At 37.8% G+C, this 25,253-nt stretch overlaps 1 protein-coding gene across 1 annotated transcript; it reads right to left on the reverse strand.

The window, feature by feature from the left end:
- Nucleotides 1–14,653: 14,653 nt before the first annotated feature.
- On the reverse strand, nt 14,654–15,119 carry LOC131683197 (ejaculatory bulb-specific protein 3-like). The gene has a single exon (XM_058965035.1). The coding sequence runs from the start codon at nt 15,113–15,115 to the stop codon at nt 14,735–14,737; it is 381 nt and encodes a 126-aa protein (XP_058821018.1). The 5' UTR covers nt 15,116–15,119; the 3' UTR covers nt 14,654–14,734.
- Nucleotides 15,120–25,253: the final 10,134 nt, after the last annotated feature.

Here is a 25,253-nt window from a genome sequence, read left to right on the forward strand (position 1 = left end):
TTCTTTAGTGGCGAATCAAACAACTTTATCGAAGACAGCAAGTCACTACAAATTGGCACCTTCTACAAAGCTTTTTTATCTGCAGTTTACTTAAGAGACTGTTTTCTTTCAAAATTTTATCGCTGGTCGAATTGATGTCCTCCGATTTTGATGAAAATTTCTGTGTTTGCTTGTACATATGTGGGATCGACATCAGTGAAACATTTCCTAATTTAACGAGAAGGGGGGTAAAACGGGCTTTGAAAAACGGTTAGAAAAAATGGGTCGAAATTTAACTTGATGAAATCAAAATTCAGTGGAAAATAGGATATACCTTTTCGATTTTTAATCGATAGAGTAGAATGGGGTCAAGCAGGTATGGGGGTACAATAGGTATAGTGCATTATCTTTACTATGTTGTTGTAGAGGTCGTTCAAGTTGTGTGAATTGGATACATGGTAGAGAATATCGTTGACGACTATCATTTCGGCTGTTACCGTGGATCAGCTGTATTAGTTACGGCGTCGTTTATGTTTTCGTGTGTTGTTCTGCGAAAACGCATTATTGTTTGACCTCAGTACAGTACATTTTATTAATGTAAAAAAATGCCAAGGGAGTTTCTTCTTGCATAAAAATTGAGGCTGAACATGAGTTTTTTGTTGGTTTTTCGATATTTTTGTTTGTGAAAAAATACGGACATTAACACGAAACATACGCTTGAGGGCACGATAGGTCACTACTATATTGTAAATTAGAGTTATTTTGACAGGAAAATTGTGCATAATTTCATGCAAAAAAACGCCAAAGCGAAGTGAAGAGGACATAAAGAACACAATTGCGTCTGTTCAAGATGGCGCCAGTATTCGATCTGCTCTCAACAATACAAGGTTCCGTTCGAAACATTTCCTTCCGCGGTTTCATGATTTTTCACATCATTGGCTCATTTTCTTGCCTGAATGATGTCAATGGATTTTTAAGTAATCTGCAGTATTCATACGCTTCAAATAAAAGTTAAACCACTAGATTTTCAAGGCGTGTAAATTGTTTTATTCAACCTCGAATATAGTGACCCTCAAATTTTAAAAACAGCCAAAAAAGTACCTTCACCTTAATGGATTTAGCTTGAAAAATATTTAGCCAGGCATAAAATCATTATTGCCCAAATTTTGACAGATGCATACCCTTTACGACGAGTGCTTATTTGTCAAAATTAGTGCAAAAACACCATCGCACGAGCTTGCCAAAAAACTGATCTACTTAACCCCACTCTACTCTACAATCAATAATATTTATATTTTACCTTGAAAAATAACAATTTTGAAAACGAAGGATCTCGTTGTAAAAATCTAAATGAAAATAGCTTTGCATGGATGAATTTTAGAGTGAACTTAGGACTTAAGTGTGTCGTTATAACATTTTGGTGTATCTTGAAATTCGAGAAATATTACATTTTTTTCAGAAACGTCATATTTTTTAAATATATTTTTACTCGGGCATTCCTTTGTACCCTATTTTTATTTTTCATTTATCTAATTTTTAGATTCCTCAGAAAATTCTACCCTAATTTACCTTATTAGAGACATATATTTCTTCGAAAATCTGGGGTTCAGCATGATCGCAAAATTTCTCTTTGAAACATGCATCTACAAATTAAACATTTTTCCTCCATTTACGCATTCATTACTTGACAGATTTAGTTCAAGAAAACAAAGTTCTGGTTAAAACAAGCAAAATAAACAGTTTAATTAAATATTTGGTTGGCGAGATATAAAGTCATTTCACCATTTGAAAAAAAAGAAAAAGAATTTTCACACAATTTCATCTAGAGTTGCCAAAACTTCAACAAAAAGCTGATGATTTCAAAAGGATTATATCATATTGTGGCATCAACTAACATCTCAAATATTACTTTGGAAGACACTGCATTAATGGACTACTTAAGCAGTACAAATCTACATATACTCATTGCAAAACATTGACCAACATTGGCATGATCGGACCGGGAAAAGGTGTTAGATGTAATCCTCTACTCCGACAGTATTACACATCAGTTGGTAAACTTGCTCGTACCCAACGAGCTCGAACCGTCGCTATGTGATCATAAATTTATGAACTTTGATCGTTTAAACGTCTCGCTAGATATCGTAATTGACTAGGAGGGCTTAGTAACTATGGTATTTTCAAACGGTTGAATCTCCACGTGATTTGGGTGGATAAACCAAACTCGCTTATTGTAGCACCATACCAAGAGGCTGTACCCCATTAGACATAAATACGTTAGGCATACGGTCGTTTGGCATACGTACGTTAGGCATAATGTACATTTGGCATTAAGTCGTTAGGCATAATGGACTTTAGGCATAATGGACGATAGGCATAAATTATCATGTTGAAGTATGACTTAAAGGATTTTTTTGCGATGATGGCCTCGGGTAGTAAGAGTATGAATGTTGTTTGATGTTGAAGAGTTATACTGGAAACTGATCAACCTCGGTCAACATTTCATTCTGCTGTATATACTTGAAGAAATCTTTGCTCAAATAAAAGCATACCGAATGCTTGGAATGCGGAAACTCAGATTGCGTAAATTTCTCGGCGTACAACCAATAAATTTCACATGACTAAAATAGTTTCATCACTTTTGTTTAAAATCAATCCCAGCTATATCAACCCTTTCATGTTCATATTTTTTATGGTGCCTAAAAGGCTCCAAAATTATTTTTCTTTGAAAAGGGTGAGATCAAGAAACACGGAAAACTTTTTTTCATAAGGATAGGTGCTTCCGTCGCATTTCTGGAAGCCGCTCAAACTTTGCCTTCTGCTCAATACCATTCTGCTAGAATGATTACAATAGTCAAAGTGCGTGGAAAACGTAATTGAAGACAGTCTATCAAGGTTTTATCAGTTTTTAATAATATAGCAAAATAACAAAGATATATTAACCCTTTCATGCCCAACTTTTTTCTAGTGCATGTAGGGTTCCAAAACTATTTTTCCTTGAAAACGGTTGAGTCAAGAAACACGAAAAGCCTATTTTCATAAAGATAGGTGATTCAATGGCAGTGGTCAATTTTTACCTTCTAATACTCAATACAAATCTCCTAGAATAATTACAATAGTCCAATTACGTGGAAAACGTAGCCAACGACAGTCTAAATTGATAAGTTTTACCAGTTTTCAATAATATTGCACCATAACTAAGATATATGAAAAAATCATTTTCCGTAGTCAACGTAAACTGTCACTGGCAGCACTGCTCCATCGGAATCCAATCAGACTAATTGCAATAACTTCAGTTCTAGAGCTGATCCTTGTAACTGTTAACACTCAAATTAAAGGCAATAATCACATTAATAAGCCTTACTTATTTTTGTGAGCAAATCTCGTCTCAATCAAAAGTTATAGCTGTTTAAAAACGTTGTTGTCCACAAACAACATGGGCATGAATGGGTTCAAATTTCTTTTTTCGTCGTCAACTTAAACTGTTCCTGGCAGCACTGATTCATTGGAATCCAATCAGATTAATTGCAATACGCAATGTTTATAAACAATATGAGCACGAAGGGGTTAAGCTATGAATAACGTACATTAACTTAGATTAGCTCTTACATACATGAATGGTGCAAAAGTCAAAGAAAAAAAATATAGGCCTTGAAGAACAGCTCATGAAAGAATGAACGATGAATTTTATTATTCATTAAACTAATATACGAATATTACAACTTCTATATTGATTATCTACTATATTATTCAGATCAATAATTATATTCCATTCCATTCCATTCCATTCCACCAAAGAACACAAAATAGATTTCTTCGTTACGGACCGTTTTCGGATAATCACTAAACCGCAACGTACATGAGTCAGTGGCAAAGCGCGAAAATAGCTGAATATGACTATTGCACCAATATACGAAGGTGTGCTTGACGATAACACGGTAACTAGCATAATTTTTTGAAAAAGGCGCAATACATGCCGCCGAAATGTCGGATGAAAAGTAAATATTTCGTTTGTTAAATATTTCAAAGACTGGAAGCCAAACATAACCCCACCCACAGTGGTTAGTTTTTCTCACAATTTCAATATTTTGATACAATTGTATTAATAGCCTTTTTTATTTCGACGAATATGTAGTCATAGTTTCTTTTTAATGACCTTCAATTAGCTACAGATTACTAAGTAGGGAGAGTTTTGAAAATTTAGAGCCGTACTACTCGAGTGAGAGCAAGGATGTGAAATATACAGATCGGAAAACTAGAAGTGGCTTAAAATCTTACGGACTAACCTTTTGTCTTCTGCTGGCAGGAGTCGAGCTTAGGCAGCATTACTACGAATCGCTCAAGTCTACCAACATATCTGAAGGTAAAGACAGACTGTCCCTCTTTACCATGAGAACTGACGATATTTTTGCTGTCTCTCGTTAAAAAGCATGGTATAGCAAGCGTAGTGTTTTCTAAGCCGACTAAAACGAGTTTAAGGTTGAGAATCCTACAATAATGAATGGTTTGCGATTACTCTTATATTTTTGTGAATTATGCCTATCGTCCATTATGCCTAACGTACATTATGCCAATCGTCTATTATGCCTAACATCCATTGTGCCTAACGTACTTATGCCTAATGTATTTATGCCTAACGTCGCGCACCCGGTCCGCTACGAGTTAGGCGTACTTCTAACGGAACCCCTTGATAGAATACTCAAAAAGTTATTTAGAAGAGCTTGGAATCACAGACGGAGGCATTTAGGCCGGCCCGCAAAGCTTACAGAACTTCCCTTCAATCCTCTGAGCAAACTGTTTGGAAAAACCTAAGAGATTAAATAAGTTACTTTTTCATTTCAGTTCAAGTAGATCTGCTAATTGTGAAAACTTGCCTATTGAAGATGAAGTACCGAACTGTTTTTTGACTCACACTTTCCAGGTTGTACAGAACCATCACTGACCACTGCCTCTGAGTTCGTAACAGGTGGTTCATGTTCTCAAGCATTTGCTCGTAGTATTATGACAACCGAATCGATCAAATGGGCGCTTGATAGTTTTGCTCTGTATAAATATTCGAGATAGGATAAGAATAGGAATAGACAAGAATCCTTCCAGTTCAGCTTCAAAGAGGATATGATCATTTCAAGCATCGCTTGATAAAAGTTCTTACTTGTAGTCTAGCAACAGGATACATTCCATTAGAGTGCCAGGAAATAATGATTCTCAGATGTTTTCTATGAGGAGGCAAAAAGCTTTAGACCGATTAGTTTGACAGTCTTCCTTCTCCAATGAGTGGAACGTTTTATAGACTACTATATTAGGGATGTTAGCTTGACCGATCACCCATTTCATGCAATGCAACATGCATATTAGAGGGAGGAGTATTGTACCACCTTTTTAAACAATGTTGTCTACAATATTGAAAATGCTTTTTCGCAAAAGCAATCAAGGTTTTTCTTGATATTGAAAATGCTTTTGACAACCTGTCTTTCGAATTCATTTTGGAAGCAACACGAGGTCATGAGGTATCGTTATATATCACGAACTGAGTACACGCAATACTTAGCAACCGACATCTGTGCTCATCGTTAAGCAGAAATAAGAAAACTGAGTCTCAGCGGATATCCTACAGTTGGTGTGCTGTCAGTATTTCTATGGAACCTGTCGCCAATGGCTTGTTGAGGAAGCTTAATGAGCTTGGGTCTCCGACATATGGTTTCCCCGTTGATTATCATATAATGATCACCGGTATCAAGGGGGAGGTTTGGTTTGAGAGTTTCAGTATGAAAAAAATCACTTTCTTTGCGAATTTTTTCAGAAGCGAATTGATCAAAACTTTTGTACATTATAGTCATTATAGTCAATGTTGTAAATTTTCTATGCAAAAACATCGACAAACGACTCGGTGACGAAGCTTTTTGAAGAACGTCTTTGGAAAAAAAAAATTTGCGGTGTTACCTGCCATTCAAAAACTACTGAACGATTTCTTTCAAACTTTGCATACACATTCTATGTTTAAAATACCTAACCCCTATGTTGAGGTTTTGAGATAATTTTTCGATTAACCGGGGGTCGTCCGTTGCAGTTTTTGACTCTTACATTATTGTCGCAGACCAAGTTAAGTGCGTTGGGGTAATTCTTGACTCAAAACTTAATTGGGCAGCTCACATCGATTTCTGAATCAAGAAAGCTTGCTTGGCCTTCGGCCAATGTAGACGACCATTCGGAAAATCTCAACGACTCAAACCCAAGTAGAATCAGTAGATCTACACAACAATTGTTAGACCAATACTGGCACACGGGTGCCTTGTTTGGTGGCACAAGAGATAAGTCATGACAATCCAATCAAAGCCAAGATGACTGGTGCGTCCTCGACAACACCTACTGCTGCTCTAGAGGCACACCTGAACATACAACCACTATGTTTGTTTCTGAAACAAGAAGCACTTTTTTTGCGCATTCCGTCTTAAAGTTACTGGGTTTTAGAACAGTAACCCAATAGATCGTGCAACTAGGTACACAAGACTGTTAAATGGTTACTTGGGATGAGAATTGGGAATTTCTCCTCGCGAGGAATGGCTGTCTGGCTGGATGGAACGACAACTTGAAGAATGTGTAGTTTGGTATACTGACGGTTCTTTGTTGAAGAGCCGAATCGGACCTGGACTATTGTCGTGAAATGAGGTTAAACCAGTCTCATTCGCTTGGTAGATACTGTACCTTGTTCCAAGCAGTATGCTTCGCGATTCTGTGTGACATACAATCGGCACTTCAACAGGGAATTTGCGAAATGTTGGGTTAACGGTTGAACTGGTCATGCAGTGCCTCGTTTTCTGTCGCTTACATCATGCATCACTCCGCTTGGTTGTCTAATGCTCTTCATAAGTCTTGATTACATGGGATAGGTGCAATGTGCGATTTCAAATTGCTAGCGATCCATTGTTATCCACACGATAAAGAGTTATACACAATTGAGTACACTATTTTTTGGTATATAGTAAAAAAAATCCAAAAAAGTAATATTTCTTTTGGAATACAGTCTTAAGAATGATGACCACTGCGACGAAAAGGGACTAGCGATTGGAAGCTCGGAACGTGTAACTGCAGATCTCTCAACTCCATCGGGAGCATCCGCGTATTCGTCGATGTTCTCAAGGACCGCGGGTTTGGAATCGTAGCGCTGCAGGAGGTGTGTTGGACAGGGTCTATGGTGCGAACGTTTAGAGGTAATCATACATGAGCTAGGGACAGCTTTTATTGTGATGGGCGATATGCAAAGGCGCGTGATCGGTTTGTGGCCGATCGATGAAAGAATGTGCAGGTTGAGGATCAAGGGCCGTTTCTTCAACATCAACATAATAAACGTGCACAGCCCTCACTCCGGAAGCACCGATGATGACAAAGACGGTTTCTACGCGCAGCTCGAACGAGAATACGACCGCTGCCCAAGCCACGACGTCAAGATCATCATTGAGGACTTAAACGCTCAGACAGACCAGGAGGAGGAATTCAGACCGACGATTGGAAAGTTCAGCGCTCACCAGCTGACGAATGAGAACGGCCTTCGACTCATTGATTTCGCCGCCTCCAAGAACATGGCCATTCGTAGCACCTTCTTCCAGCACAGCCTCCCTTATCGTTACACCTGCAGTTGACCGCTACAGACGGAATAGCAAATCGACCACGTCCTGATCGATGGACGGTACTTCTCCGACATTAATGACGTCAGGACCTCTCGTGTCGCTAACATCGACTCTGACCACTCCCTGGTGATTGTTGAACTGTGCCCAAAACTATCCGTCATTAATCATGTACGGTACCGACGGCCGCCTCGGTACGATCTGGAGCGACAGACATACGTGCAGCACTTCGAGGCAGCGTTGGCGGACGAGGGAGAGCTCGACGTGGCCCCTCTAGAGGACTGCTGGAGAACAGTAAAAGCAGCCATCAACTATGTAGCTGAGGACATTGTCGGGTACGAGGAACGGAGACGACGGAACGATTGGTTCGACGAGGAGTGCAGAGCGGTTTTGGAGGAGAAGAATGCAGCAAGAGCGGTCATGCTGCAGCATGGAACCCGACAGAATGTGGAACGATACAAACAGAATCGGAGGCAGCAGACACGCCTCTTCCGGGAGAAAAAAAAACGCCGCCTGGAAGAAGCGGAGTGTGAGAAAATGGAACTGCTGTGCCGTTCTCAAGATACACGGAAGTTCTACCAAAAGCTCAACGCATCCCGCAAAGGCTTCGTGCCGCAAGCCGAAATATGTAGGGATAAGGACGGCAGCCTGCTGACGGACAACCGTGAGGTGATCGAAAGGTGGAAGCAGCACTTCGACGAGCACCTGAACGGCGAGGAGAATGTAGGTACAGATGACCAAGGCAACGGAGGATTTGACTACGTCAGTGCAGTTGAGGACGGGAATGAACCAACTCCCACGTTGAGGGAAGTTAAGGAAGCCATCCAACAGCTCAAGAACAACAAAGCAGCTGGCAAAGACGGTATCGTAGCAGGACTCATCAAATAGGGCCCGGAAAAGTTGGCCACTTGTCTGCACCGGTTAGTAGTCATGATCTGGGAAACCGAACAGCTACCGGATGAGTGGAAAGAAGGGGTGATCTGCCCCATACACAAGAAAGGCGATCATTTGGAGTGTGAGAACTTCCGAGCGATCACCATTTTGAATGCCGCCTACAAAGTGCTATCCCAGATCATCTTCCGTCGTCTATCACCTAAAGTAAATGGGTTCGTGGGAAGTTATCAAACCGGCTTCATCGATGACCGGTCGACAACGGACCAGATCTGCACCGTACGGCAAATCCTCCAGAAATGCCGTGAATATCAAGTCCTAATGCATCACTTGTTCATCGACTTCAAGGCGGCATACGACCGGGAAGCTGACTCGACTGCTAAAAGCAGCTATGGACGGTATACAAAACAGCGTAAGGATTTCGGGTGAACTTTCCAGTCCATTCTCGACGGGGACTGAGACAAGGTGATGGACTCTCGTGTCTACTATTCAACATCGCTCTGGAAGGTGTGATGCGACGAGCCGGGCGCAACAGCCGGGGCACGATCTTCACGAAATCCGGCCAATTTGTATGCTTCGCGGACGACATGGACATTATCGCCCGAACATTTGGAACGGTGGCAGACCTGTACACCCGCCTAAAACGCGAAGTAGCGAAGGTCGGACTGGTGGTAAATGCGTTCAAAACAAAGTATATGCTGGTAGGCGGAACCTGAAACGACAGGATCCGACTAGGCAACAGCGTTACGATCGACGGGGATACCTTCGAGGTAGTGGAGGATTTTGTCTACCTAGGATCCTTATTAACGGCTGACAATAACGTGAGCCGTGAAATCCGAAGACGCATCATCAGTGGAAGTCGGGCCTACTATGGGCTAAAGAAGAAACTGCGGTCAAGAAAGATTCACGCCCGCACCAAATACATCATGTACAAAACGCTTATAAGACCGGTGGTTCTCTACGGGCACGAGACTTGAACCATGCTTGAGGTGGACCTGCAAGCGCTAGGAGTTTTCGAGCGACGGGTGCTAAGGACGATCTTCGGCGGTGTGCAGGAGAACGGTGTGTGGCGGCGAAGGATGAACCACGAGCTATTTTCTATGGCGAACCCAGTATCGAAAAGGTGGCCAAAGCTGGAAGGATACGGTGGGCAGGGCATGTTGCAAGAATGCCGGACAACAATCCTGCAAAGATGGTGTTCACTAATAATCCGATTGGTACAAGAAGGCGAGGAGCGCAGAGAGCACGATGGGCGGACCAGGTGGAACGTGATTTGTCGAGTGTTGGGCGTAACCGACGTTGGAGAGCTGCAGCTACAAATCGAGTATTATGGAGGCAAATTGTTGATTCAGTGTTATCATGAAATTGATGTTGAACTAAATAAATGAATGAAGCTTAAGAATGATTGTACATTCATCCTAAGTGCAGAGCCGCGAAAATCCCGGGGCCCCTGGCCTTAGCCCAGTATGCCTACGCGAAACCGCGAGGAGATCCAGCATCATACAGGGTCGTATACCTTCACTGAGAGAATGTATTCATAAATCTGCTACGAATAGGTTTCGTACAGAAAAGCTTCGTAATATACGCGATTTTTTAGTATATATGATGAATCGTTCGTAGTTTTATGGAACCCTTTTTATTTTTATTACGAATTTTTCGTAGTAAACCCAAAACGACTTTCGTAGACTTATTGCGAATCGGTTTCATTATTCAAACGAATTGTTTGATGATTTCATCAAAAATATTTAGGAGCATTATTCGTAATATTTACGATTTTTTCCGCATTTTCGCCGCTAGGTGGCACTGTTCGTATCGTATTATCACTGAAAGATAATTTAATTGTCTACAACTTTGTCGAAGATTGCTAGTCAATCTGGCTTTGTTAAAAGAAGTTATTAGAATTTTAACGAAGTGATGTCTGAGTCAGTTTTGTTCGAATCAGGGGTGGGCCGATTGAGTTTTCAAAAATTCATTTTTTTTCTGGGCAGCCTAATCTTCATGCATCGAACCACAAACATGGCGACTTGAAGAACAAATATGTTTGTTATTATACACATTTAGTGTACATAGTATGCAATTTATCGTCCAAGACATAACTATTTTTCGTGATTGAAACGAAATGTTTCATTATTTTACTAAATGTTTGTATATAGCACGAATATTCCGTTAGTCAAATGATTTCATTTTCGTTCATCAAAAAAAAAGTTTTCGTATATTTATATATTATTTTTTCATTCCATATTTTAAGGATTGATTTTTGATAACCTCGATTTTTTTTATATTAGGAGTGCGACATTGCAATATCTTGGTTCCTTGTTCTTGGTACTTCAGAGATGCGATGTTAAATTGAATTCAATAAATTCGAACTAGTGAGAATATTAAATTTCATTATTTTCAAAATGAAATATTGCGCAATTATTGTAAATCATCATTCACTGTGTGTCGTAGACGGCTGGTCACATTCTTTCGAGGCACGTTACTGATACCAGCACACCCGACTTTTCTCCACTGCGTTGTATTCAACATAACTATTTTACCTTTTTTATGATTTTTCTTAAGCATTACGTAGCTGACTCGACGAAATGACCGATTCGACGCAATTGTTTTCGGTGAAATGACTTTCATTCAAACGACTTTTTTTATGGAATGGCAATCAGTGAGTTGTCCTATTCTCTAATAAAACGATTTTTTATTTTAGTATATTTATTTCACTTTATTGTATTTGTTTTCAGGAACAGAAATCTTCAACCGCCCGCTTCAAGCATCTCCGAATGAATGTTGTTTTGTATCATCATTGTTAATTAACACTGTTCGTCTGTGTAGCTACAGTGTTGGTCCGATTTTTGCATGTACTTTTTTGGACAGGTCCCGATTAGGCAACAAAGTTTTTTCAGCGCCATTATTTTCTTTTTACTTTTGTGTCTACTGCCTTTTGATTAGAATTGTAGAAGTCTTAAGATTTTTATAAAACAATCAAAAGAAATTAGTCTGGAATGTACATATCATATAACAGACTGAATCTGGTACAAGTAAATATTTTTAGATACCATTGCCAAAATTAATAATGATTATTTTAAAGTTTACCATGATACATAGACATACTTTTTTACTGCCTATATTGCCAATGATCACATATTTGTTCCATTTTAATGGGATTTCCTATCTTTATGGGGCCAATTTGCGATCATAAGCAGTAGAAAAACGTATAAATTCATGTATATTGGTAAATTAAAAAATACTAATCTTCTACTAATCCCGGATTCGGCATGCATGCATGCTCGTGCATATTAAAAAAAAATTGCGATATTTCGAAAATATGTGGTGAAAATTGGTCCGAATTTGTCTCCAGCCAATTTAAAGAATGCTACATTTTAGGGTTGCGTGTTTTACTCTCCGTTGTTTTTCATTTTAACTATTTGGCTGATTGAATCTGTACCGGATCACGAGAGTTCAATAATTTGCACCGACAAATGATCCGAGCGGATTGGAATTGCTGCCTCAATGGCAGGTGATTTGCGTCACGGATAATTGGCCACGCAAAGAATTGAACATTGGGTGATAATTGCAGTGATGAATCATGATACACGCGAGAAAAACAAGTTCTGTTCAAAGCTGGTATTATATTTGGTTGCATTGGATTGTTTAGCTATAGCTCGAGCAACAGATTTTCTGCACGCGGAATTTGAGTTAGGTTGTAAGGGAACAAAGATATTTGTTCTATTAACTTTTACAAGTAATTCCTGTTTGAATACTCTTTCCAAATAATTGAATTGATTTGATTAATTCTTATTTTGATAATAGATATGTGATTGAATTGTTTGAGATTATCTGAATTAAAATGTAAATAACATACTTTTTTATTTTATTACATACATGCTCTATCTTGATTATTTTTTGTTTCACTTCATAAACCAAATAATGCCTCTTCATTTCCGGTATTTTTTGCAGTTAAAGCATAAATCTGAAACACGAAAAAAATTTTAAGAAGAGGACAACATATGAATAAAAAGTATGCATTTGAAACTATTCAGGACCATGATGCCATTTGAAATAATTATTGAACACGTCTTAACGCGAACCACAGTACACTTTCAACCGTCTTCCGAGATAGAAGTATCTTACGATCTCTAACAAACTATAACACAATAATTCTGATGTGAAAGTTAATTATATAAAGAACCTATTTTCCCGTTTCTAGAGATTCAGGACTAGCTGATACGAGTCATCGCAGTAATGTTAACCCATTCATGCCCATGTTGTTTGTGGACAACAACGTTTTTAAACAGCTATAATTTTTGATTGAGGCAAGATGTACTCTCAAAACAAGTAAGGCTAATAAATATGTCTATTGCCTTTCATTTGAGTACCAACAGTTACAAGAATCAGCTCTAGAACTGAAGCTATTGCAATTAGTCTGATTGGATTCCGATGGAGCAGTGCTGCCAGGGACAGTTTACGTTTACGACGGAAAATGAATTTTACATATATCTTCGTTATGTTGCAATATTATTAAAAACCGATAAAACTTATCAATTTAGACTGTCTTTGGCTATGTTTTCCACACAAGTAGATTCTAAATATTCTTGGAAAATTCTTTTGAGCATTGGAAGGTAAAAATTGAGTAGCACTGCGAGGGAAGCACATATCTTTATGCAAAAAGACTTTTCGTGTTTCATGACCCCGCCATTTTCAAGGAAAAATAGTTTTGGAACACTACATGCACTAGAAAAAAATTGGGCATGAAAGGGTTAAAGAAACTGCAAGCAATTTGGCATCACGGAGTTACAATCGATGCCCTGTCAGCGTGAACGTCTGTATAGTAACGCAACTACTATCAACAAACAATATTATGCCAATGCCAGCAGAGAAACGATAAACAAACCATAATTGAAACCCTGCAAGTTATATTAATAAATCTGTTTTTTAAGATACACTCTAAAGCTTAGGGAAACCCGGGGCTAGTTGGCGGTTGGGGTAAGTTGTTTTGTGGAAGTTGTGGGTGATATTGTCATTTCGACCATAGCAAGTAAATTTTCTAAATTTTAAACACTTTGTGTTATTTAGGTTGATTTCCAATCTATTTCCCGAATGATTATATTTTTCGATAGTACTTGAAAAGAGCTTTCTGTATCGGTATAGATATTACTGCTATCCACAAACAAAAGTTATTTTTTAAATGGTTTTCTATAAAATATGCGGATTAGGTAAGTTGGCGGTACTATTTACAATGCAAAAATAGTCATCCAAAATTTGTTTTTCTGGAATTCTGCCCAAAGTAAGAAAATCTTTTTCTTGTGAATTTCGAAGAATTTCGAAAATTTGCTTTTGAATATGAAGTACGCGTCAAAGTCAAAATGCCGGGGTAGTGAGACTGAAATATAATATCATATATCAGTTAATGTACAGTGTTCTTGACAAGACATTCAGCACGTTCCAAAAAAAACCCTGAAGTATTTGAATTTCCATTTGATTGCTTATTTTTTGGCGTATCCATACATACCGCCATCATACCCCTGGGCCGGGGTAAGTGTGTGGGTTTTCCGCGTCACATATTTTGGTCTCTAAAATGGAGACGACGCATCAATCATTTTAATAAAATTCAGAGATGTTGCCAACAGTCTGTCCATTCATTCCACGTGTTCTATTTTGCAAAGATCTACCTACATCAAAGGGGTAAAAAATTAAAACTGAAAACACCGCCAACTAGCCCCGGTCTCCCCTTTTCTCTTGTGGAATGAAAGATAGAGCTTAGAAACGCCTCCAATAACTAATTTAGAGCTTGTATGTTTTCAGCAAATTTGTTTAAAATGTGTTGTTATACAAGTTCGTTGACGGAAGTGGAGCTCTATCTCGAAATTTTAAATAGTTTAATTTTAGATCTTTCTGAAATTACAACCAAGCAAATAGCTATTTAAACGAAAAGAAAGGCCTTGCAAAATACGAAAACGTTCCTAACCGTAGGTTAAGTTATGGTTTTTCGTGAAATAGTTAAATTACTGTTAAATTCACATTTTGGACCACTGTACATTGAAGGGTTCGAGCAAACGACGACTGACTTGTGATACCAACGCAATAATTTATAACTAATACAATTAAATCGAAAAAGATAAAACAGAAACATATTCAGTGGAGATAAATTGCTTTATTTCACTGTCACATCTAGCGGTCCACAATCAATCAGGAATCGAGGGTCAATGATCGGCAATATAGCTTTGTCCAGCAAAACGTCAGTCAAAACCAGTTTACAGCTTGATTCCATCCTTGTCGGCATCGGACGCGTACTTCTCGACGTACTTGTTGTTCGGATCGTACTTGGCCTTCAGGAGCTTCCACTGTTCGGGACGGTTTTCGGTCAGATTCTTGATAACCTTGGTGCTGGTTTCCTTCTGCTTAGGGCTACACTTGGCGCAGTCATTCTCCAGAGCATCGGGCAAAGCTTTCTTCAGCTCGTTGACATCCGGGGTACAAGCACCTTCATCCATCAAACACTTGAAGTAGTTAGCGAATAGACGGTCCGACTTCAGGATCTCATCCGTGTCGACGCTGTCGTACTTGGTGGTGTACTTGTCATCCTCGGCAGCAACCAGGACCAGCAAGGCCAGAGCAATAACGATGAATTTCATGATGATGAGTTTCGGGAGTAGCTAGGAAGCGAAAGTCGATCTATTAGATACGACGAATTATTTTCTTCCTGGGCTAAACTTACCTTTCTTGGAGTGAGGTCCAGAGTTGAACTATACTTCTGCTACCTTTCCCTCGGGTTTATATACGTGAAATGTTCCAGCTTCTTTCTACCTTCTATCATCTTTCTATCAAGCGACATGCTGTTTTTTTTGTATCCATCTTTCGGTACCCAAACCATCCGATCCAGCTAAGGCAGTATGTATGGTGCAAAAAAACTGGTTACATTGCGTGAGGGATGAGATAAAAGAATATTAATCCAATAACATTAACAGAAGCGGCGAATGTAAGAAGTTTAGTTTAACGTGGGTGTAAATGAAGTAGCTTCGGAAATATGCTATTTTAGTAGGGGTTTTAGCACAACTTATTTCGATTCAATTAAAACAACCTATTAAAAATAACACCAACAGAAACCAGTAATAAAATTGTTGCTTAACGGTAATTAGTTCCGACAAAAGTGATCGTAATCTCTAATTATAATACGGGCTAAGGAATATAATCTCTTCATATAGGTCATATATTTTCAATCTTTTGAATCTTATCGACCTATCATATCATGATTCGTCGACAAGTTTCACAGCCCCGGGCATAGGCATATCGGAGCAATTGTTAACGCTATATCAGTTCGAGGCGAATGGACTACTGAACCCACGGAGACAGTAGTGCTTGTATTCCCTTGTGTTTTCTTTCTCGGCAGCATGCCGTCTAGATACTAAAAGTAGTATATGTATTCATTTTCGACCAAAAAAGGGTCAGAAAACCTTTTTGTTTCATTTTTGCTTTCTCATATAAAGAAAGGCTATGCAATCACTGTAAAAATCGACTTTTTAACCGAGGCCCGGAAGGCTGAGTGTTATATAACATTCGATTCAGTTCGTCGAAATCGGAATACTCACACAATTTTCTCAGAGATGGCTATTACTTGGATATGCGGGTCTGGATCAGTAATGACCAATTAAAGTAGCTTCGACCACATTGGCCACCTATGATGGTTCTGGATGCCCCCGGGGAACTCGCCGAGTTCCTAAACTAATGTCACACCTATTTCCCAGCGAATTCTTGACCGATTTTTGCAAACATGATTTCAAATGAAAGATACAGTAATTCTTTTCACTGCTTTTGAATTTCATTCAGTTCTGATTTTTAGCTCCGGAGTTACAGGTTGGTTAGTAAGGTCACACTGGAATTCCCCATACAAACCGTTACAAACGTAATACATGAGAGACTAAAAATATATTGGAATTTATATAATTAAATTACATCGATTAGCAGGTCTAGATCACTGATTGCCAATCAAATATTCTTTGAATACATTGTCCACTATCGACAATTTCGGAAATTCCGGATTTCAGGCATATCCCACAATCAAAATCACATCGATGCTTCGTTCATGACTGAACCAATTTGTTCAAACCAAGTCTTGAATGGAAGTTAGAATGTGCAGTTGCGTACTGCATCGCTCTCCCCCCTTCCCCCACCTTACCCTTCCATCTCCCTCTTTCCTCACCCCTCTCTCCCTTGGATCACCCTCACACCCGCATCCCCTTCAATTTAATAATACCGTGGCTGTTCCGAAAAAATTTCGTAACCAATTTGTGGTGTTTGGGCATATAATCCTTCCTACACATTTTGCGAACATTACCCTTTTTCTCCCACCAGCTGACCAAGACGACTAAACTAAGTCTCAGACCGCCGATTACTGGTTGTGATCCTTTAAGGTTTCGATCTGGCACTTTCCCTTTTAGAAAATTTTAGAGCTGGAATATTGATTGAGAAAAGCACAATTATACCGCTTTTTATGAACAATTGTTTACAATACATACAAAATAGTTCGGATCGGAAAAATTCACATGTTTGCCTAATAATTCATCGCCCTAAAAGTGAGATGTCTTTTGAGAACTATTCATTGATTTAATCACCCAATGTTAAAAATGTTCTAGACCCCCCATAGAAAATTTCAAATTTAGTCTCAGATGAAAGAGCAGTATCTAAGGACTTCCCATAGAATTAAAAGCTATAACAAACAATATTCTTTTCAAAAGCAAGCTTAAGCAGCATATACTGAGGAACGTAAACGAATATATATTTTAAGCGTATCAACCATTCAAACCTGTAGGTTTTTTCTGGCTTCTGCTAGTTTTTCCCTACTTCATAAGTTTAAATTTACTTTAATTTCCTTTTTGTTTTAAACCACGTTATCATTAAGTTATCATTAAGTTAATAATTAAATTTTTGATTTAAATTAAGCTCATTTTTTGTGAATCCCTTCAAAGGAACTAAGTTCCACTGGGATTTCATATTATTTTGATTGTTGTTTTGATCTCCGCGTTTCTTTTTGTTTACTTGTTGTGTCCATTACCAGGGGGCTCTCTGTGTGAGCTCTTTGGTGTGGGGGATAGTGGAGGGTATAAAAAAAAAAAAAAAAAAAAAAAAAAAGGATTCGATTAGCGAATATTTCAGCAATGCTTATTTTTTTGTCTAAATATTGTTCTACCAGAGACACCGTGAAGGGAACTAGGTCAATTCGAACCAAGTAATGGTTTTTGGACTATAGGACTAAAGCCACAGCAAAACCCTCTTATAACAATGTAGAAAAAGGCTCGTAAAGATGTCTAGAAAGAGTCAAAATCGTTATGACTGTCGATTTTAGTCTGCAGAAATTGATTTGTGAACTCATATTAATTAAAACCAGTGTTGCCACAGTTAAATCTGTACCGGGAGTTGAAAAATTTTTTCTATCTGTACTATTCTATAGAAAAATCTGTACCGAATTCTGTACCCAAACATTTAAAAAACATTTTTTTATACATATTTTGCAATCGAGGAAATCAAACCAGACATTCTGACTCGGTTGTTTTATTTGAGCTGGAATGCCGCAAGAAACCAGTTAGAATTCCGGATGAGTTTGACTGGGTAAATTCAATATCAGCTCCAGCTTAAATTCTCGCTGCCACTTTATGTGCAACCAAAGGTGGCCAACAGAGTGGCGGCGAGAAGCTGAGATGGGGCTGGTAATTTCAATACAATGCGAGAAACATATTTGCAGGTATTCAAATGGAGCATGTTAGAGTAAACGTATGCATTCCGAGAAGATTCGCTCAGCTTTCACTTAGACATCATCCCTTTGATTGGCTGGAAGCAGGTTTCTCACATATCTTATTCTAATGTCAGCTTTAGTTCAAGCTCATTCAGTACCAGCTCCACTTCAGATTCTTGCCATCACTGCTGCCTAACTCAACGTTTACCTGATATTTACTGGGATGCATCGCAGGGTTAAATTATTTTAATTTGTTGTCATGTAAAAAATCTGTATCAATCTGTACTTTTTTACAAAAATCTGTAGTCTGTACCGTACAGAATCTGTACCAAAAATGTCTCAAAAATCTGTACCTTTTTAAATAAATCTGAACTTGTGGCATCACTGCTTAAAACATGATTTGAATACGACCTTTCATTCAAAATCGCTTTGATGTTCTAGTTAAATAGTGGTCGAATCGAAGTTGGTCGTAGAGCACTGACAAGCTATATTCATATAGCGACAAATATTTAAATAATTAAAAATCGTATTTTCGCTCACATTTGATCGTGTTTTACTTCTTACAATGTCGGATTAACAACTTAATAAAGTCATTGTTCTTTCTTATGTGTGGGAATAGTCAGGAAGCAACATAAACGTATGTACGACTTCGATATACATCACAATGACTTTAAAAAGTTAGATACGACTTAATATATCACAACATATTAGAAACCCGATTTCACGAAATTACTTACGATTTATCTCATTTCTTTAAAATAAGATTGCTGCATATATGACGATTGTTTATCGGAAAAGGGTTTCGCTACTTGAAGATACGATATGATTACGAAATATTGTCACTCTTGTATTAATTAAAATAGTTCTGTGTAGTAAATCCTGTTATACAATCCAAGCGTCTTAAGTTCGAATCCCATCTTAACGTGAGACGAACTCTATGGGTTGGGTTTGGCAATTCGGTGAAATAAGCATTTGTTTTTTTTTCTCCCGCTCTTCCGCTTTTTACGTATTTGGTTATGCTGGAGATGATTGATGTGTCTATTAAATGTTCCTAATTTTTGATCTGCTTTACCGACGAATCAGAGTGAATCGTATATAAGGTTCCGGAATCGTAGACTAGTTATGGATATCGTACATAATCTGAGATTGTTTCGGATATTGAATCGTAAATACATCCTCTAGAATCGCTTTCATACTAGAAATTATCGCGCTTAACGTCCATATTGTTGTCAGAAATCAGAAATCGTTAGATATCGTCAATTTAAATATGTACGTATACCGCCTCCAGTTTGGTACGCATATGACGATTTTCTGCAACTTTTTAGTGGAATATAAACACGTATTATTCAGTTGCAACTTGTATATACCATCAAAAAGGATGGCTGGGACGTGTCAACTGACTTGAAAGTACAAATTTGCGGAAAACGCATAATTCCATATTATACCTGTTCTTGAGCACCAATGATATCTTGTGAACAAGTAGAGATGTAACACGAGTAGATAAAATTTGTAATTTGGGGAAACCGAGGAGATTGGAAACAGAGGAGAGTTGAAACAGTGCCCATTACTAGCGAAACAGTACCGTTAGGGATAAACAATAATGCGTTTGTTCTACTTATATCGTGCCCACAAACCCACCAATACATGTCAACTACGTTAAATGATTTACGGTAAACACACTACAAAAAATGAGCAAAAGTAAGTTCTAGATATTTTCTTTAAATTGGTATAAATAGGATATTAAGTGATGTTAGATCATGAAAATATCACTATTATGTAGTCTAAGAGTTAACATTGATGAATTGTATACGTTTCTTTCTATCTTTGCGATGTATAAGTTGTAAATTGAGGATCAAGCCTTACTTCTCGACCTAGGAGAGTTGAAACACCTTGTTTCAACTCTCCTCGATGATGAACTTCTAGCCTTATGGCAATGTTATAATCACATAAACGTTCCTGAACAAATAGTAATAATCAAGATTCTTCTTTCTTGAATTGACAACAGTGATGAACGTTCTCAATTTATTAGATCTAGGTCAAAAAACCACGGAATATGCATTTGTTCTAATTGTTTACTTCTAAATACTACCGATATGGATACCAAATTACCTGTTTTCATAATTCCGTATCACTTGTAGTTATAAATAGTATCACTGGTCATATGAACGATTTTAATAAATGTAGAATGTTCTAGGGGAAGTGGTTGGAAAATAATACGTAACTAAATATATGAAAAAATGGGAATCAATTTTCTTAATTTTACAGTTATAGTTAATTAGTGGTTAGGTAAAGTATCTTACTGTTATTACTATTGGGATAAGTGCAGTAATTTCTGCATTTGTAATCAAAATCTAACAATAATTTTCAAAACAAGTGTCAGTTTATACATAGATATACACTGTGAAAAATAATGATAAGAATGCATGTCATTTTAAGGAATTATCTTAGTGTAAACGAATGAAAATGACACAATTGTAACATTTGATGCTTTAGAAAAAGTTTTGATAATATTTAAAGTGATTGGTTACTTGTATCAACTCACATTGATTGCTGTTTCAACTTACCTCGGTACGAGGAGAGTTGAAACAAAGAGAATACTGTTACAAAAATCAATATAGTGATGCTTGGTTATTGATATTTACCGCTTATTCTGATGTAATTTGATAAAGCATTAACAGAAGTAACAAATTTAAAAATAAGCAATCATCGAATGGCAGTTTTTGTCGATTTATCCAAAAAAAACAAAAGATGGTTTCAACCCTCCCCTAGTCCTTTCCAAGACGCTGAGTAGTGCAGAACAAAAGAACAGCTTCTACTATCAAATATGATCATGTTTCTTCTTTTTCCTCTCTTCGCTCATTAGGAAAAATAGCTGATGTCGTTGGAAACCAACTTCCGCAGTTTGAATCAACATTCTTTTCCATCAGCGTCTTGTGAAATACCTTTGACTTAAATTCAAACCTTTTTACATTTCTTATAAAAGAACTGTATAATATTCGCTCAAATTTTCAAGCTTTTTTTCCGAGATCTTCTATCTCAACCGACTCAGTTCGACGATTTGGGACGTCATCCCAATATAATTATTTAAAAGTAATGAAAATATCTCACTTATAGGGGACTTATCTGCCTACATTCTCATTTCTCTTACAACGCTGCTGTCGTTCGCTAGTACAGGACGCCCAGCGCTGTACGGCTGTCTGTAAGCAAAGCAGTAACATGGCAAAAAATACTGCCCCCAGTACAGCCACCAGACGCGAGCTGTACAGCTTCTCTTTCTTTATTTTACACTTTTTAATATTTTTAATCACAAATGACGACAATGAATGCGGTTCGTTTACGCCACGACCGGCATTAACTCTTTCGTGTGTGGGCCTCTCCCTTTGGCTATTCAGAGAAAAGTGTACAAAGCGAAAGAACAAACTTTACTACGCCACACTCTCACCGAGCAGTCGGAGTACAGCAGCAAAACAAAAATGTATTCTACTGCTGTACGGGAAAATGTACTCGGTTTGGCTACGGTTCTGGCAAGAGCTGTAGTGATGCGTCGCTGTAGCGGGCTGTACGGCTTGTGCAAATGTAAATATACCGAAAAAAATGTAGCTTGCAGGATCGTTGGCATCCCTGCGTATGACTAATGACTATATAGTAGCATTAATCGAAGTGAAGAGGACATATAGAACGTAAATGCATCTATTCCAGAGGGCGCCAGTATTCGATCAGCCTCTAAACAGTTCAAGGTTCCGTTCGAAACATTACGTGCTCGTGTGAAAGTAAAGTGCTCGTCATCACTGAAAGCACGTCAGATATTTCGCGTGAGTTAATAATATAATAATTTTAGGTGTTCACGTAGATAATCGAAAAAGAGAAAAAAGGAATAAAAAATGCTATGTAGCGCAAGCGCGATTGTCACACAGCTTTGTAACCGCGTGAGCAGCAACGCATAACTTCAATTCTACACTGTGGCGTCGACGATGACACCGAATAAGTCATTTGCAAGTACAAAGCCCGACGCAGCTGCTAAAAATGTTTTTTCAACATTTTCTGAATGACGTAAATGGATTGCATTTATTATTTGAGTTATTAATTTTTAAATATGTATTCATACAGCATTCATACGCTTCAAATTAAAGTTGAACCGCCGATTTTATTCAACATCGAATATAGTGACCTATCGTACACCCAAATTTTAAAAACATCGAAAAATGTACCTTCGTCTTATTAGATTAGCTTGAAAAATATTTAGCTCGGCATAAAATCATTATTGCCAAAACGTTGCCAGATGCATAACTTTTCAAATGAGTGCTTGATTGTCAAAATCAGTGCAAAAATATCATCGTACGAGCTCGCCAAAAAAAAAATTGACCTACTTGACCCCACTCTACTCTGTTCATTACTGGCTATTGCAAAAAGGCGCTTGAGAAAAGGACATCGTCGATTTGTTTAGGAACGAAGAGCTTTGGCACGAGTACGTTTTAGATTCCGAAACATGGCGTTAGATCAAGGAGGCTTCCTAGGAGGTTGGCATTTAGGTACGGATGTTTCAACACAGTCAAGCAGCAGTTGTAAAGGTTAAAGGCAGCATCTATATCCACATGATCATGTAGTACACTCCAGTCGATCAGCAGCAATTGTCTAATCGAGTGTATTGAAAAAGAATGTCCAATGTTCTATTAGTTTTATCCGTTTTATTCATTTTATGCGTTTTATTAATTTTATTCGTTTCATTCGTATTGTTCGTTTTTGCATTTCATTAATTTTATTTGTTTTATTCGTTGTATTCGTTTTTTTCGTTTTATTTGTTTTATTCGGTTAATTCGTTCTATTAGTTTAATTAATCTTATTCTTTTTATTCATATTGTTCATTACATTCATTTCAGTAATTTTAGTCATTTTTCTCATTTTTATTTTTCCAGTTCATCCAGTTGATTCAGTGTCTTCATATTATCAATATTATTAATTCTGTTCAATCATTCCTTTTTTTCATTTCATTCATATTCATTCGCTCAACTTAATTTATTCTTTTTTTACATATTGTCCAATTTTTAATTTAAGGAGCTAAACTAAATTGATTTATTTTATTTAATGATTTGCTATAATTTATTTTGTTCAATTTAGGTTTATTCCTACAGGACGGTGTTCTAGTTGGGTGCCCGTTTCGTATGAGTTCTGCAAACTAATGAATGATCCAACAGTGATATGTGTTAGTAATGTCTTATCTCATTATTAGGTGGATTAGGTTGTTTTTTACTTCAGTAGTACTATACCAAAAGCTTGTCTTTCTCGTTTTCAAATAAAATTTGCATAAAACTATTTAAAAAGTCTGAACTTTGCTCACTTTCCCCACTAAATTTTGTACATAGCTTTTCTATACGGTTGTAAAGTGGGTCTTTAAAAAGAATGGTAAAGTGCTGGGAATATGCGGAACTTTAAAAAATAGACTAATGCACCCAACAAAGGTTAATTAGTTGTCCGGAAGATAATGAAAATTCGAAAATTCGTGGATGAATAATACTAATTTCATCTAGTCTTCACAATGTTTAAGTTCGGTTTGACAGCGATTTGTTTGGAAAATACTCGTGTTACATTTCAGCTACATATACTCAGCCATCGAGTGCGGCATCTATATTAATTGTCTGGAAGGGATGCTGCACAACGATGTTTTCCTTTAAAATATAGATTACTGTTTACGTGATCTGAATGGTTTCTAAAAAGTGCCCTAAGGCTTGTATATACATTACCAAAAAATCGCCTAAATTACAAAAAAAATAATTCTGTACTGAGAATTTTCGAGCTCCGTGATGCAACTGAACGCAAATTATCATTAAAAATATTTTGGAGGTGAATTATTAAAAACATTTTGCACTTTCCAGTGTTGTAACTCCTCCAAGGAAAAACTCGCAATACCATATCATCGTAGAAAAGTCCCTCTATACACGAGATGTAGAAAGTGCAGCATCTAACACGACGCGTAAGAAACCTCTTCTCGAGTACTTCTGACGGTGTTCTTGTGAGGAGGATGCTGGTCGAAGGACTTTTTCCGTCATACCTGACTATTCAATTCAAACCTATTATACAAACCACGTTATGCACCCATCAAGGGCAGATCCTGAAATCAAATCTAACCTACAATCTCCAACATCTTCAGCTAGTATAAACACTAGCAGCTGCTCAGGTTGTAACGAATGTTAAAGTCACACGACTGTGCATAGTTTCTCCTAAACAAAAAATAGTACTACCAACGAACAAGCAGCTGCTAAACGGGCTTACTGAGCCTCAATATGTTGCTGGTGATCCTGAAAATAGATTCCCCCCATCCCACCTGCAGTTGTATATCAACCAAGACCAAAGCGAAGTTAGAATCATCGGGCGATAGGCTAAATTAAAACTTGACCCGCACAGCTGTTGGATCTGCGATTGTAGCTGAGTGCTAAAACGAGCAAAAAATATCCATCAATCATCTGTTGAGATGCTTAAGTGTATCATATCTTCTTTTTCAAGTTTTGCAAAGATTTGGTACAGGTCGCCTGGTTGGAGGTCTCTTAATCAAATCGTTTTCAAATTTGTTGTTCGCCTAGAGGGAAGGGTGAGGGGGGCTCAAATGTCATGTTCATTACAATCCCAAACTTTTTTGAGTTTTGATGTGGATCAATTTACGTTTACCGCGAACACGCGAACAGTTTTTTTTTTACACTTCAACCAACGCCGTTTTGCAGAATCCAGGAATGAATTTTTGATCTCTGGCTGACGAAGAGGAAGTGAAAGAAAAAAAATCGTGACGGTTGTATTACCACAGTAGTTGTATGGAAAGGAGAGTCATGATGATAAGGGTTTCAGCTGATGCAAAATAAACTATGTCTCTGAAGACTTTCTAAGCGACGAACCCAGTGTTGATTCAAATATCCCTTAACCGGCCTGAATTTGCGCAATGTTTAGATTGCGCGATCATCTGGTAATTTCACGTAATTCACTCAGTGAATTACACGACTCTTAAGCGGACCCTACACGAGTCAGAAATCTTGTTAATAAATTTATTAACAAGAGTG

Source organism: Topomyia yanbarensis, chromosome 2 (assembly GCF_030247195.1).
Source record: "Topomyia yanbarensis strain Yona2022 chromosome 2, ASM3024719v1, whole genome shotgun sequence".
Classification (NCBI taxonomy): domain Eukaryota; kingdom Metazoa; phylum Arthropoda; class Insecta; order Diptera; family Culicidae; genus Topomyia; species Topomyia yanbarensis.

Coding starts and splice junctions, on each gene's coding strand:
- LOC131683197 (XM_058965035.1), bottom strand. CDS start 15,115: ATGAAATTCATCGTTATTGCTCTGGCCTTGCTGGTCCTGGTTGCTGCC.